Raw genomic sequence first — 20,278 nt, 5'->3', positions numbered from 1 at the left:
AATTTGAAGCATGTGCTGTAACGATATATATCACGATATATTCTTTTCTTCTGTATAACATATTTTCCACACTATAAAGACTTAAAATCCTTTAATTTTCTCAAAAATTGAGAGTGTGCCTTATGTATGAATTCTGGTTGTGCTTACTGACCTCGAACCGATTTGGGCAGAAATCTGTTAAAAAATGTTTTAGTACAACTTTGGTAAGCCGCACTGCTTGATGGCTCGTCAGAGCATTACGCTGCCGTAGTGAGGAGCTTCACGGAGTAATCTGGGTCCAAAACTCCGTCAGCTTCAGGTCCCAAAGTCAAAGGAACATTGAGAGTTAAAAACGGTCTAAATTCTTTCATCTTTAATAAAATCATCAGCGTTGCTGCTTTACCAGGTGTAACAATTAAGTTTTACATCCATGAAAACAGAATTTATTAAATTTAACGGAGTTAGAAGTTAACAGGAAGTTAGCTCGCTAGTTTCCACCTAAACATGACATACCATGTTCTGAGAGATTTCTGAAACTAATTCAAACGTACAGCTCTGCTATCACTTCCAACATAAATGAAGACAGAAAACTAAACAGCAGTGGCGTTTGCAGGTTACTGAAGTTGGACTACCTGGTTTATAATGTTGTGCTACGTGATTGCTAGCTAACAGCTATGTTAGCATAACATTAGCTGGAGGATGAACGACAACTTTTCTTCCACTCAATAAAAGTTAACGTGAGGGATTCTGGTGGTCAGGGACAAATGCAATCGCATAGCAGGATGCTGTACACGGGCCAAACTTCAGTCAGGAGAACAACTGAGATTATTCATCCACAATACGAGGTTAGTTATTAATATACTGCAACAACATGCCCGCCATAATTTGCAGATGATAATGGTTGTAGCCGCTGCGATGCTTTCGACCAAAACAGGCGCAGCTTGATGACATCATCAACATACGCGATAATAATAATAATAATAATAATGGATTGGATTTATATAGCGCTTTTCAAGGCACCCAAAGCGCTTTACAATTCCACTATTCATTCACTCTCACATTCACACACTGGTGGAGGCAGCTACAGTTGTAGCCACAGCTGCCCTGGGGCAGACTGACAGAAGCCAGGCTGCCATTTCGCGCCATCGGCCCCTCTGGCCAACACCAACACAGCGATAGAGCGATATAGTCAAAATCTCTATCGTTGGCCAAATTTATATCGTTTCTATTGCCCACCCGTAATCAAATGTAAAGTGATGACATTATAGTGTCTCTCTTTGCTCTGACAAGAAGAAGCTCAGCTAAAACACTTCTCTGTCCATCATTGTCCGACACGGTTCCTCAGTAGAACAATAGTACAATACTACACACTTTTTCATACACTGAATTGTAACACTCTACAGTGGTCATCTTGAAACTGTGATTGTACAGACTCCTCTTTTCTCTGCTGCCTGGATGAAGACGTGTAAAGTAGGGCTGGGTATCGTCCCTGATTTCTAGAATCAATTCGATTTGAATCTGGGAAATTTTGCCTCAGACAGTCAGAAATATTATAACTCAGATCAGTACATTTACATCTTTTTGTATCTATAAAAAGGAAGCTGACACTTTCCAGACTTTATCAAAGGTGTGAGCGTCACAGCAGATGCCTTTGTGTCAAAGCAGCTGAAGATAAAACAGAAACACATGAAGGAGATTTTCCTGTTCTGGGATTTTATAAAAGTATTCTGCAGTCGATCAAAAACGAAAGAAAACCATTAATCAACAATGAACATCACCTCTGACGTTACAGCGGTTTGATTAGAGACACGGCGTTTTGCATTTTGTATAATTTTAAAAAGTTTAAATTTGTTCAGTATTGAACGGCAGAAATTAGGTTTTCTTTTCTGAAGTAAGTAAAAGGGAAAAACAGCGGCCGACAGCCTGTAAACAACGTAGACTTGTGCGTAACAAGCAAGCGAATTTTATCCTGGTGGAAGCAAAACAGCAAAAGTCAGAGTGAGTCCATGACGATGTTTATGTGAAGCTTAGTTTGGATCAATGTTGTTTGGAGAGAGATAAACTAACAGCTTCTGAATCAGCGCAAAAAGGGCGTGAACATAAAGCTCGACCCGCCGACACATCAGAGTCAGCGAGCTTTCAGCCCCGACCGTGTCCGTGGCGTCGGTGAGAAAGTCACAGCTCACTGATTCTGATCCGTCGGCGGGTCGAGCTTTGTGTTCACGTCTCTGTGCAGAGTCCGTGCTCCTGCTCTCATTTACTGTCTTAAATGTTTGGTGGTTGTTGATATTTTGTGAGGTTTCACCTGAGATTCTGGTGTTTCAGGAAAAATAAATTCATATTAAAAAAATCAGGATTTTAATGAATCGATATCACGTTATCCAAGCGAGAATCGATTTTAATCGATGAATCGATCATCAAAACCCAGCCCCAGTGTAAAGCATCAGAAGTAAAATCTGCACGTTGATACACTCTAGGTGCGATGACACAAATGGATGAACAATTTTGTCTAGCTCAGAGGACGAGAATATAGCTCACGATTTAGAAATATTCCTCAAATTAAAGAAATGGGAACTTGGTATAGTTTTATATATGAGTCAAAGTTCAGAGCCTATCCAGCTCATCATGTGACTCAAACGCCACATAAACCTGAATGTCATCAGCATAGAAATAATAAGAAATGCCAAAAAAAAGAATGATACCAGCTAAAGGAAGCATGTAAACAGAAAATAACAACCAGGATTACGCCTTGTGGAACTCCATGTGTAAAAGGAGAAATCGCTTCCTCCAACAGAGGACGTCCTTCAGATAAACAGGAGGAAAACCAGTGAAGTGCCGAGTCAGAGATACCAACAATGGGTACAAACCAATTACCTGCAACAGATGCCATTAAAAATCATTGTAGAGCTTTGAAACAGCAGTCAGGTCTCTGACAAGCATGATGAGAGTTTCATTTAGTCTAACCGGAGAGAACCAGAGAAGAACCTTAAGTCCGTAACCTGATTCTCACCATGACGGAGAAATAAATAGCTACTCTGTGACATCACACAGAAAAAATGGCATGAAACTTTAGAGCAGACTAACAAGGAGCACTTGCACATAAGCACAACTCTTATTTGAACACATGTTTAATGTGAACCTGTTTTACTGGAACGGTATACGTGTGACAGAAAGAAAGCACAATAGCTGCTGGAGTAGGCACACAGCTTCCAGACTGAACACAGGACCCGATCCTGTCTCGTGACAGCCTCACACTGCCGTCAGTCTCGCTCTGTGGCTGCACAGCTGTCTCCTCAGGTTCACAGCAGTGTGTCTGATTAATGAGCTTTAAGTTTTGGTCTGCTGCCGTACGGCTTTTGTTCCTCGGGAACAAATTACAACGTAGCTTTTCCTTCTCCTCTCACGATGTGGGCTCTACCCATGAACCACAGGCAGGGCAAATTACACTGATGGCGAGGTCAGCTAATGCTCACTCAGTTGTTCTTGCAAGAACTGCGCCCACAGCTAATATACACTGTATGTACCAGAACCAAGAACATGTTTTCTTCACAGCATGCTGTCTTTAATTTCTCTGGGACACAATTCCAGGAAAGTCACTTGAGCTAAAAAGTTTCCTCTCTGTACACGGAGCCACGGCCAGCAGAGGCTTGGAAGTTTAAGTTGAAAGAAATTATTGTATTTGGACTGAAGAACTTAAAAAGCACCAGACTTTTACCACTTCTCTTCTGGTCGTTACATCTGCACTGAGGAGACCTGCTCTCTGAATGGTTTCAAAACCCAGACTCTCTGTATTGTGTTGTTCTCAGCATGCCCCACCAAGGCCCCTTCACATGCTGCCTTTAACCCCCTCAGTGAGCATGCAGGAGGACGCGGGGTTCTTTCAGAAAAGTCGTTTACTGGTCCATTTACAGTGTTTTCCAAATGTTTGAAGGCCTTCTCATTGAGTTTGTTTATTATTGTTGGCAGGAGGCTGTGAAGTGCAACCATCAACTGACTTATTTCTATCAAGCATAATAACTGCAGCTTATAATCATCTCATCACCACAACAACATGAAGCTGCGATAAATAACTTCCACGTGTCTGACTGGACAGACTTCTGTCAGACTCCTAAACCAAGCAGCTGTTGCTCAGCTCTCATACAGGATACTGACTGTAATCCTCTACAGCAGATCACAGCAAAAGACTTGGTTCTGTCTTTGTGCTTTCAAACTGGTAATGCAACACTTGAGTCTCTCAGTCAGCTGGTTTCCAGAAAATGAGAAAACCTTCAGCTTTTGCCAGTTTGCATGAATCAGCACTAAAGTAAAGTGGCATTAAACTGCAGATGCATATTCTCTGCTCCAGAATGACCTTGAGCCTTGGTTTAATTCCTTCTACACACCTTTAGCTCCACACAGGTGTCTGCAGATCTGACACCCTGAATGATACAGCCACACGGACATCCTGTTGAGAACCGAGGGGGAAAAATAATCCTTCAGTTCAACCTTTTTTTGTGATTTGTGTGTCCACTACAGAGAGAATAAGTGAATAGGCGGAGTTTCATGAGGTTCTCTCGAGAGCGGTGTGGCTCTTCAACTCAGTGTGGCTGTAGTAAACCATCAGTTTCAGTATGGATAAATCTTTCTGTTTATTATGAATGATTTATTTAAAACAAATATTCAGTGTATTCAGTGTGAGAGGAAGTTAAGTAAAGAAAATATAGGATTTTCCAGTGGGATGACACAAATGTCATACAGAGAGGAAGCTGAAGATGATGCAAATCATCAGCTTCAGGGTCTCCAAACATGCTGCTGTGCATGATGATCAGAGGTTTGTCCAGAATTATCTTTGCAAACTTGCTCTGTGCCACCACGTTGTCTTTAGAGACAAGAGGTTTTCTCCTGGCAACCCTTCCAAACATATTAGCATGTGGCCGCTCATTACCATCCTGCTTCCTGCTTCCATTGGATTGCATTAGACTTTGTGTAGTTAGCTGTCCTTCTGACTTTGCTGTGTAGTTGTTGTTAGCTGCCAGTCGCAGCAGATGGCCCCACCCCTCCCTGAGCCTGGTCGGAGGTTTCTTCCTGTTAAAAGGGAGTTTTTCCTTCCCACTGTCACCAAAGTGCTGCTCATAGGAGGTCATATGATTGTTGGGTTTTTCTCTGTATGTATTATTGTAGGGTCGACCTTACAGTATAGAACACCATGAGGTGACTGTGATTGGGCGCTGTATGAATAACATTGTTTTTCTGTGTTTTAGTGCTAGCTGCCATCTTTTGATGTCTTCAGAAGAAGCTAACTGTACAAATTTAAACCAAACAATATTGGCATCTGTGAGAGTTAAAAGGTCTTCATGGATGTGATTTCTGTAGGTCCTTTGACTAGTTATGGTCTACATCTTGGTGCAGCGCTTATATACAAACCCAAAGCTCTGCTTTCTATTGTGTCCTCAGTTTTCATTATTTCTTTCTCTTCCAGGGGGTCCTGTCTTTCAGCCAAAGGTTTAGTCTGCCAAACAAAATACACTCCATGTCAGAAGCCAATTACAAGTATATGTTCACAGTTTCATGTTCTTCTGGGCTTTTATTCCAACATGTTATTAAATTTATAGATTTACAAGTTTGAGGCATGGACATAAATATTAATGATCATTGTTTCCTGACGATGTCTGTTTGCCGTTCTGGTTAGTGTGAGCGGCTGCCAGTTGAAACCCGAGCTGCCCGGCGTGTGGTAACCTTAAATACCATGTTCTGATAGCGTGTTGGTCATTTTATAATCCTTTTTCTCCATAGCCCCCCGTGTGTTAAACCAGCACACTCACACAGGATGGTGTTTCACTGACTGAAGGTCAGGGAACACAAACTAAGAGGACGTTCTGCTGCTGTTAGTCGTTTTTTCAATCATCTTCTAAAACCACAGGCCAGCCTCTGGCCTTTGGTTTGCTGGCTTCAGCAAGATTTGGAGTTTACTTCATGCCAAATCCAAACTACTGAAATGACTCACATAATGAGACATTCAGGCTTGCTGTCACTGAGAGCCTATTATCTGTATTTAGTAGTGTTGGGATTGTCTCTCCGGGGATGTCAAATAAAGCGTGTGGTCGAGCAGTATGCAGGATTAAATGCGGGCATGTACTCGTTGAAAAAAACGTAACATGCTTGTAGATTTCCAAACGACTGCACTCAAAGCTGCCGTCTTAGAGAGTACGACAGCAGGCTCAGGAGATGTAATATATCCTCTTCTTTCTCAGGTACGTCCCATGACTGGCGGCTGCGCTGCGATGCTGTCAATCTCTACTACATGTTGTTTGGTCTGACTCGGCCCTCGTGCCTTCCGCTGCCAGAACTGGGCCTGGTACTCAACCTGAAGGAGAAGAAAGCAGTACTTAATCCCACCATCAAGCCTGAGCTGGGAGTCGGTGCTGTTATGGACACGCCTGCCAGCATAGGCATCCACGGTGTGGGCATGAGCTATGCAACAGTAAGTGTTGGGCAGTCACTTCATTGCCAATGTTGTTGTTTTTAAAAGCAAAACTCCACCCGTCCACGCCGTCATGGTGCGAAAGGCGATGCAGACTCTGGACAGGTTGTAGCCTATCATAGGGCTGACAGACAACCACAGTCAAGTCACCAGTTAGCCTAGCATCCATGTCTTTGGACTGTGGGTGGAAGCTGGAGTGTCTGGTGAGAACCCACACAGGAACCAGAGAACATGCAAACTCCACACAGGAAGGCCTCGGCTGGCCAGTGGAGTCAAACCCAGGATTCTAGCTGCTACACAGCTACCAAGAAGCTAACAGGAAGTAAAAACCATCAAGTATTTCACCTCGAAAGCTGGATCCTCACTCCCCACTTTATTATGTACATCGGTTCAACTGCTTGTTAATGCAGATATCCAACCTGGTCGTCTGTGAACACAGAACACGTCACAGCTTGAAGCAGATGGGCGATAGCAGCAAAGGACACACTGGCTGCTAAGAACAGCAAACTGAGACTGGATTGTGTTTTTAGCCGAAATCCTCAGTATGACATGAAGGCTGGAGCCACCAGGGCGTCTCCACAAGCTGCCTTTACCCCCACTCAGTGAGCATGCAGGAGGACTGTGGGTTCTTGTACTTTCAGGGATCTCAGGAAAAGTAGTTTACTGGTCCATATACGGTGTTTTCCAGATCATATTTAAAGACTTCGTTGCTGCTTATTCAGAGTTTGTTTATTATTCCATGTTGGCAGGAGGCTGTGAAGACCTATTTCTATCAAGCATAATAACTGCAGTTTATAATCCTCTCATCACCACAACGACATGAAACCGATCACTTTTGGTCTGGTTGATAAAAGACGGCGATAAATAACTTCCCACTTCCACGTGTCTGACTGGACAGTTTTCTGTCAGACCCCTAAACCAAGCAGCTGTTGCTCAGCGCTCATACCGTTTGATCACTGACTGTAATCCTCTACAGCAGATCCCCGATGAACTGGAGGAATGTTGCTTGGTTTGAGTTTCTGCTTTGACAGTTAGATAGTAGGATCAGAAAACATGGATCCATCCTGCTTTATAACCACGGTACAGGCACTTTCTTCTCCCGTAGTACCAGCTGAGCATCGTTTCAACACCCAAGCGTACTCGAGTATTGTTGCTGACCATGTCCAAATCCTTTATGCCCACACTGTCTTTATGTACCATGTTCTGACAGCTGTTTCCAGCAGGATAACACACAGCGTGACAAACCTCGGGTCACTGCACACTGGTGTCTTAAGGATGAGAGTGAGTGAATATTCTGAAGCATGGCTCCCAAACAGACGACGAGGCGTCCAAAGACCAACCTGAGAACTTAAGTTGAACTTGGAGCGGAGTAAATGTTGGCGGTTTAAGTGTCTCCAGCAGCCTTACGACGGTGTGATGAGTTATCGTGTCGGGTTTCACTCGTTTTTAACTCCAGCGGTGATGTCAGCAACTAACTGCTCGGCGGTCGTTTCTTTTCCTTCAGTCGTTTTTGATTTACGTGTGCCACACTGAAACGTTCACACGGCGCACACGTAGAAGCTGCCTCATAAAAGCGGTATTATTTTTGGTTGGACCCTGTGTAATTATGGCTACTACAGCATAATGCTGCCAGCAGTATTTGGCTGTACCCCATCGTCACTGCGTCAGCCAGAATCACCAAACAGAACAGCCTTCTGCTTGTTTGTTCATGATCAAAATCTCTGCGGCGGTTGATTGAACCACTCCATTACACACGCTAACTGCAGCGCACACTCAGAAGTCTGCAGGTTCTCAAAGATATGATTGAAACCATGTAAAGTGTGTCATGACTCTGTTTAACATGAAGTGCCCAGAATTTTAGGACTCGGTCCTCTTCACTGCCCTTAACCCCAGTTTTTCTACCAACACGTTGGCCCCACACCTTAAAATGACCGTTGGAAAAGCGAGTATGGCGAAACGTGCACATGTTACATTTTAAGACGGTGTTAATCTTTTTAAATAAAAGCCTCACACTCCAAAATCGCCTCTGCAGGGCTAAAGTGAACTGGAGACACATTTCAAATGCTCAACCTCTGTGTGCAAGCTAGCATCAGCCAAAGCAGTTAGCACTAAAGCCCTGACGTGGTAGCATTGTAGGACTGCTTAGCTCCCACTCAGCTGTACTTGTTGTAGTCACGTACTGTTGGATGGACAGTGGCAGTGTTGAAAAACACGTGGACTCTAACAGTAATGTGAGCTAGGTATGTATGCACAGGCAGAGGCCCATAGATGCTTCAATCTAATCATAACTGCTCATTTTCAACCAAGTTTCAAGTCCTTGTGTAGCTGGATTTGCTATTTGTGATACTTGGTGAGCTGATTTAGCTTAAATGTTAATAGCAATTATAACAGTTCTCTAATAAAGTGTGTATTCTATTGCTGTAGCTACTTTACTGCCCTGTCCTGCTGTCAGAGCTGGAGCTGCTGCTCATTCTGATTTCTTTCTTTGTGTCTGTCAGGTGGACGACGAGCCAGATCCTGTCTCACTGGGTGTGTGTGGCGTAGGCCAGCCCCCTCAGGGCCTGAAGAGGAAGGCTGACACCCCACTGGGATCTCCTCCAGAGCCAGGACAGGTACTGCAGCAGCAGGATGATGATGGAAGGGGAGCACGCTACAAGATCAGAGTAAGACGCTAATGACACACTAAAGGAAAATTCATCACCCATATTTTTAAAACACTAAACAGAAAAGAACAATATAATCTGCACCAAACACCAACGTCTCTTGATGGTGACGGCAGGTGATAGTGGTGATGCAGGACATTTAAACAAGAAGCCATCACTACTGTAGCCGTAGTAACTTCAGATCAGCTGGACAACTGCTGATGCTTTATACCTCTGTTAAGCTGTCCACCAAATCTGAAAAACAAAACTGCTTAACAATGTCTCTGTTCACAGTAAAACTTTCCAACATGTCAAGTCTGTTAAACAAAACTGTTGTGCAGTTTATACTCGATGGGCTGTTCCACTGAAATCTGGAATAACACGTTAAGAAACGTCTCCTCTTTATAGTGGCTCACAAAAGCATTATGATCCATAAAAACTGCTTTCATTGAAACTGAACGATTCACTATCTCTAAATAAGTTCTGCTCTGTTGTAGTTCAACACTATGGAAGATGAAGACATTGACATGGAAACTGTTCATGACAGTCAGGCCTTCATTCACCATCACCTAAATCTGCTGGAGAGACCTTCTACACCTGGTACACACACACACACACACACACACACACACACACACACACACACACACACACACACACACACACACACACTGCCTAACCCTAAACCTAAACATAACCTAATTGTAACGCTGACACTAAAACCACATTTTGAGCCTCAAAAAGGCTTCAAACTTGTGCGGCCCGGGTTGTGTGTCCTCACAAGTGACTGTTGGTTCTCACAAGTATAGCAGAATGCAGATTTTGGTCCTCACAAAGATAGCTAGACAGGAACACACACACACACCACTGTAGAGGACATTACATTCACGTCACATCCTACAAGCAAGCACTTGACAACAAGAAGAAACCAGCAAAACCAGGCTCAGTGAGGCGCACCAGTACCTCAGCTGGTCGGGGGTGAGGGCGATTAATAATAACTAATGATTATAAATGCAGTGGTGTATAAACACAAAGTGAATAGGAGGCTAAGGCGCTTGGAAAGAGTGACTGGACTTCCTTAAATGTCTTGAAGACGTTTCCCCTCGCATCCACGAGGCTTCGTTATTTCTAACACGGTGAAGAGTACCAGGTATTTCAACCCTTGTGGAGTTCCACTCAGAGCCATCGTTAGCAATATAAACTCAGCCACCTACAACTTTCTGCAAACACCAGCCTAGCTTCACTTGTGGGCAACACACCCCATCACATCAAACACTCCACTAACTTCTCCAACAAGGTCTGCAACGTTATGCTGAATCCAGATAAAAACATGCCTGTGCCACAGGATCTCCAGTATCACCCATTGTAGCCAAGCTTCACAAGGAGGAAGTGGAAAGTGAAGCTCTGGGCTCTTCAAAGGGACAGAGCCTAACCACTGGTACAGCTACATGGATGATACCTGGGTCAAAATCCAAACCCAAGCAGTAGAAGCCTTCACTGTTCATCCCTCTACACTGGAGGAACCAAACAGCCGCTCCATAAACACATGGCAGAACATAGAAGAGCCACCTCGACAGGACATCTGGGGCATTATTAAACACATCCACTGATGGCTGAAGAGCCTTAATCTGAACCTAAAGGGGAGCTCGGGCCACTGGTTTGGGTTGAGTCCAGCCAGGGAATAGAAACCTGCAGAAACCTGACCTTTTTGGGTTTCTGTAGAAAGTAAACTTGCTCTGCAAATAAACTTGGAGTGAGTAACAAATGAGGTCAATATTTGCAGGTTCCCAGTCAGAATTTTAAACTGGTAACTCAACTCAGATTTTGAAGCAGCCACAGCAGCCTCGAGTTACCAAAGATGGCGGCAGTAGGAAAACTGTCAAAGCACTGTTGTGTATTTGGGGCTATGCACACAGCACTGACTGCACGTTTTTCTTCTTCTTCTTTTTTCCCGTCTGTCCCGTTTGGCTCTTTTGTCATCAGAATTATTGTCTAAAGGCGAAGAAAGATGCCGGATTTACTTTACCAAATGGACCATCCCAGCCTCGCTATATTGGTCTGTTTGATTCACCTTTTATTGTTTATCTTATTTTCACTTGCTCCACACGGGACAGACATGACTGGGAGAAAGAAAGAGGGAAAGAAAAAGAGCGGGGAAGAGGGACGGTGATAAAGGGCAAAAAACAAAAACCAACAAAACAAACTGACAAAAAAACACAAATATCGATCACCTGGATCAGCTGAAAGAAAAAAGAGAAAACGAGCAAAAAAAGAGCAACATAATAAACAACATCATCGCGATGATCTATGTGAATATAACAGTAAACACTAAATATTATTGTGCAGCACGTAAGACCGACAGCAGTTTCTGTCGTGTAGTGGTTATCACGTTTGCCTGACTGCACTGTTTTTAAAAGAAACCTGCTTTTCGCTGTATTGCTAGTGATGCACGAGTGGCTCTACCTGACCAAAGAAAGGTAGCCAGCTATCAGAGCGTGGCAACGAACAGGCCTTTGACACACCCCAGCTTTAAATCTGACACTTGTCTTTCTCATCTCAGGTAAAGAGCCATCATCTGTTGAACAGGCTCTGCTGTCCATGCCTGCCACACCCGTGCCATCTTTCCCCAAAGAGACCACCTCCTCATCCTCTAAGCATGGAGGCGACCACGGCCACCATCACCACCACCATCACCATGAGCATAAGAAGAAGAAGAAGAAGCATAAGCACAAGCACAAGCACAAGCACAAACATGAGAGCAAGGACAAGGAGAAGGACCGAGACCGGGACAACTCGCACACCTACAGCAACAGCCCGGCCAGCGGCAGGTCGCTGCGCTCGCCCTCTCTGTCCGACTGAGCGTCCAGAGGCTGGCGCTCTCCAGCTGCTGTTGGCGCCGGCTGGGTTAACGGCTTGCATGTGGCATGCAACAGCACACTTGCCTCCGTTGCTTCCATGTCTGGACTCAACATTGATTCCTCAGTAGTATTATGAACAGGAACTCTGCTGTTGCAGTGTAAGCCTCAGAACCGAAGTCCTCGGCACAGACACCGGGGAAACTTCCACTGAGGCTGTGATGTCATCCAGGTAAACCCTCCCGAGACCTCCCTGTGTCCTTACACCACACACACGTACACCACTTCCAGGCTGTGTGGGGCGTGCAACCACACACACCTCTCTCCACAAACAGCCTCACCCCACAGCTCAATCCCAGCATTCAGCGTCTGCTGAGGGGAGAAGTGACGGCTCGTGTTGTGGATTCTGCATGGACGGCGTGCAGAGACATTAAACTGATGGATTTCACTGCACCACTGAAACTCGAGTAGTGTGCGCGCGCGCGTGTGTTTTATACTTTGCTTCCTAATTGCATATGTTTTGGTATCCACAGACGTTGTAACTGCATTAAACAGCGTTCGTGGCTGGGTTTACTCTGGCATCATGTCTTAGCTTTGATTAGGTGGTTTTAACCAATGAGAAGAACAGAAGTCATTCAGCATTTAGATAAACAGCTGAGCCCTCTGTCATCAAAAACGGTTTTTGTATCTTCTGGTTCACCTCACCATGCCGAAATCCAACAATAAAAGAAAAAGATTGTGTCACTCTTCAAATGTTGCCGTTCTTTCCTCATTGTGTACATGTGAATGTTTGTGGGAAGCCTCCTCCTCAGCCTGTCAGGAGGTTGGAAATTCCCTTGATGGGATTGTAGTGTTTTCATTGAGTTAATGACAGTTGTACGAGTCCAAAACCTGTAAAATGCAAATGGGCTGCAGCACAATGTAGAGCGTACCAACTACAAGATGAACTTTTGTAAGAGATCAGTGTAATTTTTTATTGTAGTTTTATTTGAATGGAGCCAGAATATCAGCCAAGCATCAAGAAAAAAGACTTTGTTCTGAACTGTTTTGCATGTCACTGAGTGAAATAAGGATTTGTTCCTCCCCAGGTCTGTGCGCCTGTGTTGCACACACATTACAAGCAATCACTTAGAGCTATTCCCGATCTCAGCTTGATATGTGTATAAGGCACCAGTCCAGTCAGTTTCTGCCATTCCAACCTCTCCTCCACCGTCGGTAGGACCAAAGAGCTGGAGGTCGGGATAAGATCGTAGACCTGCAGGAGGCTGAAATGAGCTATGATGCCATCAGCAAAAAAGCTCGATGAGCAGGTGAGATGACTGACATAATAATGGAGCAGTTATTCAGAAATGGAAGAAATGTTAAGTGACCATCAATCAGCCTCGGTCTGGGGCTTTCTACAAGATCTTGCCTCGTGTGAGGACGATCATGAGAAATGTGGTGAATCAGACTAACTGCACCAGAGGAGCTTGTTGAGGAGGCAGGTGTGCAGGCTCATCTTACGTTCACCAGTGAACGTGTGTCGCAGCTGCAGCAGCAGTCGTATGGTGTTGTGAAAAAAAGGACCGAAATGCAGGGACTGACATAGACGTGAGGGGTGAGCTTTGATTTACATGAGGCGATAATACAGATAAAGATAATACAACGGAGGTGGCGAGGACAGGAACTAAGATAAACCTGAACTGGAAAAAACTAGTAAAGCTGAAATCATAATATGCAGGGAGAGAGAGGGGAATGACACACTGAAGGAGGACACAGCTGAACCTGATTAGACACAACAGAGACAGACCCTCAGAGTAAAACAGGACAAAGTCAGGGACACGAACAGAGCACCGGGGGAGGACACAGGATACCAACATCAGAATAAACTAGAACATAAAAGAATAATACTAAACACAAAACGCTGGGTGAAACGACCCAGGACCGTGACAATGTGATTCAGAGGAGAAAGTGTTGTGGGAACATGAAACCAAACAGACCTCTTTGGCATCATCGTGTTTGGAGGAACAGAAATGCTGAGTATATCCCAAAAACACCACCTCCACAGTAAAGCATGGAGGTGGAAACATTACGCTTTGAGACTGTTTCTCTGTTAAGGACACAGGACAACTTCATGTTGCCCTGTAGGGGATAAGAGATGGGACTTGTGTATCGTAAAACCACGGTCCCTTAGCCAGAACACTGAAGATGGGCCTTGAATGGTTCTTCCAGCTTAGCAGTGATATAAAAATATTTCCGAGTGGTCAAAGAAGCACATTAAGGTCACGGAGTGGCTCCAGACTCTCCAGATCTCAGTCCTGCAGAAAATTGTAGAGGGAAGCTTTGAGTTCAAGTCATGTGCTCGCTTGAAGGGGCTCGTCTGTTGGGGGTTTTCTTTGTAGCACTGTGGGGTCTTTACATTACAACATAAAGCACCTTGAGGCAACTGTTGCTGTGATTTGGTGCTATATAAATAAAACTGAATTGAAGTTGCCAAGCAGCAGCCAAGAAACCTAAAGGATTAAGATTTTCTGTAGAGTGGAACAAAATCCCCCCTGAGATGTGTGCAAACCTGTGCTTGCCAATAAGAGTTGTTAGTGTTGTTAGTGTTGTTTTGCCGGAGGACCAAATACTTATTTCACTCAATGACATGCAAACATGAGTTCCTGCCCCAAGTGGAGGAGTTCGAGTATCTCGGGGTCTTGTTCGCGAGTGATGGGAGAAGGGAGCCGGAGATCGACAGACGGATTGGTGCTGCAGCTGCAGTAATGCGGACGCTGCACCGGTCCGTCGTGGTGAAGAGGGAGCTGAGTGTAAAAGCGAAGCTCTCAATTTACCGGTCGATCTACGTCCCTACCCTCACCTATGGCCACGAGCTGTGGGTAGTGACTGAAAGAACGAGATCGCGGATACAAGCGGCAGAAATGAGCTTCCTCCGAAGGGTGGCTGGCCTCTCCCTTAGAGATAGGGTGAGAAGTTCGGCCATCCGGGAGGGGCTCAGAGTAGAGCAGCTGCTGCTCCACATCGAAAGGAGCCAGCTGAGGTGGTTCGGGCATCTGACAAGGATGCCCCCTGGGCGCCTCCTGGGTGAGGTGTTCCAGGCATGTCCCACCGGGAGGAGGCCCCGGGGCAGACCCAGGACACGCTGGAGAGATTATATCTCTCGGCTGGCCTGGGAACGCCTTGGTGTTCCCCCGGATAAGCTGGAGGAGGTGGCTGGGGAGAGGGAGGTCTGGGCCTCTTTGCTTAGGCTGCTGCCCCCGCGACCCGGCCTCGGATAAAGCGGATGAAGATGGATGGATGGATGAACATGCAAATCATTACTTTAACATAATGCGCTTTTTCTGGATTTGTGGTTGACATTCTCTCTCCATTTAAAGGAAACTACTTTAAAATTTAGAGACTGTTCATTTCTTTGGAAGTGAGCAAAGATCTCTGAAAAGCGGTTTGCAAGATGGACGTAAGCCCTCTACCTCACCATGTAAAGCACCTTGAAGCGAGTGTTGACATTGTCGAGATGAAATATTATTTTACTGTCACTATTCATAATCCTTATTATTATTGTTGCATCATTTATGATTTATCATTGTTATCATTTCATTGACACATTTATTGAAACTGGTGAGGTTATATTAAAGTCTGTATTTCAGGTGTTAGCATAAGCACATAATCTTTCATTGCAGGTGCAACTGTAATCATGTTACACACATATTGCATAATTAAAGGGTTGAAGCCCGGTTAAGTTAATTAATGGTTTGAAGCTACGGGCAGCGTGATGTCTGGCCGATCAATGGAGCAAAGTTCAGCTATTGAAAGGTTGCCTACATGTTTACAGTATAATTTACTACATGTTGCCTGTGTGCATTTAGCAGCCAGCTGCACTGGAGTTTGCCTGGTAACAGATGACCTAGAGGGAGGTCATGCACTTAGATTAAATTAGCTTCAGTGGCTAAGCACATCCTCTTAGAGCCCTAGTGGACGTTTTCGTCCCATTGACTTCCATTATAAACGCTATTTTTCACTGCAGAATTATTACCGTTAATGTCCTGGTGATTACTTATGTCTCCGTCTCGTTTTGGTCTATTGGCCTTAGAGTTGTAATTTTTTTATTTGTCCACCGGGTGGCGCCCTTGCTCCACATTTGACCCCGGGCTGGAAAACAGCGGGCTGCCGTAACAGACCTGCGGGAAACGAAGCCTCATTTCCGGCGTGCAGCAGCGGCTTCGCCCGCTGATCTGGCGGGACCATTTTCGGTCCCTAGGACCATGAGAGGGTGCTTTTTTTTTTTTAGTCAACAGGAAATGACGTATTTTTTGTCACGTGGTATCGAACGTGTGTGCTGGAAAAAGGAGTCCCCGGTCATCGTGCCCCGGTCATCGTCGCGACTTACCCCGGGAACATGCACTTTTTTCGGCCTAGAGGAGGAGCATTTGCCGTCTGGAGACCATTTTCTGGTCCTGAAAAAAATAAATAAAAGGCGATCGAAATGACTGTTGGTGCCAATCTTTAGTCCATCTAAAGGCCTAATTATAATAACAATTGAATATTACCTCAAATGTTTTTTTTGGAAAATATTCAAGTTTTATGTTTTTTGGGGCAAAAAAAGCAGTGCGCTCATGTGACGAAACCGGGATATAAAGGGTTAAAATCCGCGAAATGTAATTAAAACTTGACATGAATATTTCAAGGAGAAGTAGGTCTAAAAGATTGGCTAATTTAAAGTGGAATAAAATATTAATATATAAAATTTTTATAGCACTTTTTTGGGTGTGGTCGATTAGGACCGATAGTGTGTGCATTTTATGAAATGCGCTCCTGCAAAAAAAATAAAAGGCGATCGAAATGACTGTTGGTGCCAATCTTTAGTCCATCCAAAGGCCTAATTATAATAACAAACGAATATTACTTCAAATGGTTTTTTTTGAAAATATTAAGTTTTTTTGTTTTTTGGGCCTAAAAAAACAGGGCGCTCATGTAATAAACCTGGGATTTAAAGGGTTAAAACAACGAAAATGTAATTAAAACTTTATATGAATATTTCAGGGAGAAGTAGTTTTAAAAGACTGACCAATTTAAAGTGGAAAAAAATATGAATATATAATCTTTTTATTGCACTTTTTGGGGGGTGGACGTTTTGGTCCATTAGGGCCTTTAGAGGGTGCATTTTTTAAGGGCTTAAGGAAGTCAGACTTGAATTTTGAAATAAAATTATACCAAACTTTTTTTTGGAGAATTTGGCTATATTCAATTAAACACAGTGCAAATGGCTTGGAATCGAAAAATGCAAAAGCCACAAAAGGTCCCCAGGGCCTTTCAGGTGTTAACGACACAGACACATAGCCTGTCTGGGTAAACTGATTGCAAGTGTTGTCTAAGTCTAGAAAAGTGTAATAACAGGATGCATCTGGGCGGCGGTGGAGGAACTGAGAGAGGAACTGTTCTGTTTAAGAATATCTGACATAGAATTACTGGAACAGGCATGTTGTTTTTCATCTGCGGTGACGGAGTTACTGGTCATCATAAGTATAAATATCACACCCACCTATTGTCAGGCGGGAGATGGAGCCTGATGTTTTGCAGACCCCATTTTCACCACATGTATGTGTTTTAATAAAATCATTTGTGTTGACCCACTATGGACTTTCAGTCGTATGTCTCTTCCTCAAAATTCGAACCGCGACAACATAAATTAATTAATAAATGAACTTTTGGTTAAATTTAGGCTTCGGCGTATATTTTATTCATTTCTAATTTCAAGTAAAAATCTTGGAACTGACCCAGCATCAGTTTCAGGGCCCGAACTTTAGTCAAGTTTCACTTTTACAGAAGCGGTTTGGCTATAGACGAGTGTCGGCAGCCAAGAGATAGAGATTATTGATACACTGTAAAAAATAAAAATAACTGTCCTGTGAGTAAATACTCTCAGTCGGAGCTAACCGCAGCTCAGTGGCTGTGGAGACGTTTCCTGTCTCAGCCCGGAGCCCTCCTCCACAGCTGCACCAATCAGAATCCTGTCCGCTCCTTTCAGTCACCTCCCCCTCCCTCGCTGCTGTTCCTCTTCAACGGTCCTCCTCTCCGGTGGTCCTTCGGTGTGGAGAGTCAGCATCAGTCACTCACGGACCTACAGCGCGGTGCAACACCGAGGACGCACAGAGGAACATGTTGCTGCACAAACTGGTAAGAGTCCATGTGCAAGAGTTTTAACTGCAGCTGACTTCCGAAAAATCTGCATGTTTTGTGCGTAAATCCCCGTGCAGTGACGCGTTAGACCGCGTGTTTCTTGGTAGTTTGCGTTATTCTGCGTGGAACCTCTACACCCCGGTGTCCTCCCTGCTGATGAGCATTTGCAGAACAATTGTGGACTCTTCTGTCATTTCCGAAAGGTCACAGATCTGTCAAACTATCAGGCGATTGTGATGCAGCTGAGGGGTGGTCTCTCTCCACTTTGAGCTCAGCACCCCGCGGTGTTCGCAGGTCACGGGGGAAACCTGCAGTTTGTGTTACACCAGCTCAAATAAAGCTTTCATGCATCACAAACTTCTGAAGCTCGTTTATGAGCAGCCAGTGCAAACAAGTCAGTCAATGGTGAAAACGGGGTTTGCAAATGAAAAGTGCTTGAAGTCAAATACGTGACATGTTGCTGTTCCACTGCACTGTGTTTGCTCGCTGATGAATAAACCTCATGACCCTTTCACTAAGATCTCAGGCGGAGCACTGCAGGTGGAGTGTGAATGTAGGCTGCCATGAATATCTGTAGCAGAAGAGTAACTCTTAAATCCCAGCTTGAGCACCACTGGAAGATGCAGCCTGTAGACTGTATGAATGACTGATGTCGGTACTTTGTGTCCTCAGCTTGTGTGGACCCTGTCAGTCCTGTGCGGGGCTGACATGTGTTGGGGTTTTGTGTATGATCGGCCCAAACGCTCAGGAGAAGACGGGACCTCGGCCAGGACAGAAAGTGAGTACGCTGCTGTAACTACACCGACCGCTGATGTCTGTGTGGACTGTATGGTGCTATAAAAATAAGAACTCATGCATGTAGATATGAGTTTTGTTTTCCCAAGTTATGGTGTTTTATGATACTTAGTGGTTGGTGGTATCAAAATGAAGTCATTTTGACAAACAGAAAATTAGATTTTCATGTTTAACGGGGACCTATTCTGATATAGGTCCCACCTCCATATTTTATCCAAAATATTTATTATTGTAGGTCAAATTAATCCAGATTTATCTGCCTCAATTTACTCTGTTATGAAACAAGCTGCTTTAGGTAACCTCCCTTTAAGCCCACTTTGTTCTGGTTGGCCACTCCACGCACACAGAAGGTTTAAACATAAGGCGGCCGACTGTATAAAAAGATGGATGTAGCTACTGTTGACATGTCTGTGAAGTCTCGTCATGAAGCATTTTCACTGTTACTGTCTTGGTATAAAAAAAATCAGATGTGATGGGAAGGGTGTGACTCCTTGTTGTCCGGTGAGCTCGTCAGTTTTAAAACAGCGTGATCCAGATTTATGAAACAGACTTTATTCGTCATTCAGTGCAAACTGAAACCAGTGACTGAGACCATAAACTCAGCAGTAAAGTGTTTACAGAGGTCAACTAAAAAAGCTGTCTGCCCACAATCTTCCATAGGACCACGAGCCTTTTTGCTATCATGGCTATCGCCATCTGGTGGCCTTCAGATAGAATGCAGGGTCAAGTCACTGATGTCCATTTTTAACTTTTTTGAAACAAACTCCGTACGTCTACAGATTTTTTGAAACAGAAGTCAAGTTGCAACAGCTGAGCTTTCATAACTGTGCTCTTCAAACATGATCACTTCTAACTTTAGCAGAAAAGACATGGCAGCTGCCAAAACTCGACTCAGACCTAATGCGAGAACTTTATGTGTGGTAGTATTTATTACACAAACAGAAAGTCAAAGACCAAATAGATCAGCAAAGTTTTTATTTCTTTATCAAGTTAAAATGCCAAAAGCCAAATTTCTTCTTCATTGCTGTAGTTGCTGCTTATTGAAGTGATTTTCTTTAAGATTGCTGAAGGTGTTTTGACAAAATGGGCAATTTCAAGGCAGGTTGTGACATTTTTCTCACAGTTTGTCTTTTACAAGAAAGATTTCTTAATAGAAAAATCAGTTTTCTGGTGTACGGCAACTGAGAAGAACTGCAGTGTGTTACTTTGGAGCATCAAGCTCATGTGAAACAACCCAGTTTTACTCAAGTCCAGCAGCACAAACACGAGAAACAGCATTAGACGCTTTCATTTAGCTGCCAGAGTGGCTCAGCACGGGGAATGTGAAGTGTGTTTTGGATATGCTTGAATATGTCTTGGCCACGTGTAGGGAGGACATACCTAACTTT

The 20,278-nt window shown here is 44.1% G+C and overlaps 2 protein-coding genes across 6 annotated transcripts in view; both read left to right on the top strand.

Moving 5' to 3' along the window:
- Positions 1–12,719, top strand: part of taf2 (TAF2 RNA polymerase II, TATA box binding protein (TBP)-associated factor) — a 35,594-nt gene extending 22,875 nt beyond the window's left edge. The window contains exons 24-27 of one of the 2 annotated variants that reach the window (XM_086310214.1): positions 6,210–6,439; positions 8,938–9,051; positions 9,579–9,681; positions 11,642–12,719. In XM_086310214.1, coding sequence (XP_086166340.1) covers positions 6,210–6,439; positions 8,938–9,051; positions 9,579–9,681; positions 11,642–11,940 — 746 coding nt within the window. In that variant the 3' untranslated portion in view covers positions 11,941–12,719. Of the gene's footprint in view, positions 1–6,209; positions 6,440–8,937; positions 9,103–9,578; positions 9,682–11,641 lie in introns of both variants that reach the window. The other variant, XM_086310212.1, reaches the window with a different exon arrangement.
- A 5,270-nt stretch (positions 12,720–17,989) lies between these two features.
- enpp2 (ectonucleotide pyrophosphatase/phosphodiesterase 2) overlaps positions 17,990–20,278 on the top strand; it is a 76,578-nt gene continuing 74,289 nt past the window's right edge. For all 4 annotated transcript variants that reach the window (XM_086310211.1, XM_086310210.1, XM_086310209.1 and 1 more), the window contains exons 1-2: positions 17,990–18,092; positions 18,768–18,873. In XM_086310211.1, coding sequence (XP_086166337.1) covers positions 18,075–18,092; positions 18,768–18,873 — 124 coding nt within the window. In that variant the 5' untranslated portion in view covers positions 17,990–18,074. The remainder of the gene's footprint in view (positions 18,093–18,767; positions 18,874–20,278) is intronic.

The sequence above is a fragment of the Aulonocara sp. 'chitande type north' Nkhata Bay genome, linkage group LG11, assembly GCF_057382095.1.
Source record: "Aulonocara sp. 'chitande type north' Nkhata Bay isolate Kocher_YH1m ecotype deep benthic linkage group LG11, A_spYH_male_GT1.1, whole genome shotgun sequence".
Lineage (NCBI taxonomy): Eukaryota > Metazoa > Chordata > Actinopteri > Cichliformes > Cichlidae > Aulonocara > Aulonocara sp. 'chitande type north' Nkhata Bay.
The sequence above is the reverse complement of the archived record's forward strand: the minus strand, read 5'-3'. Positions and strand labels throughout refer to the sequence as shown.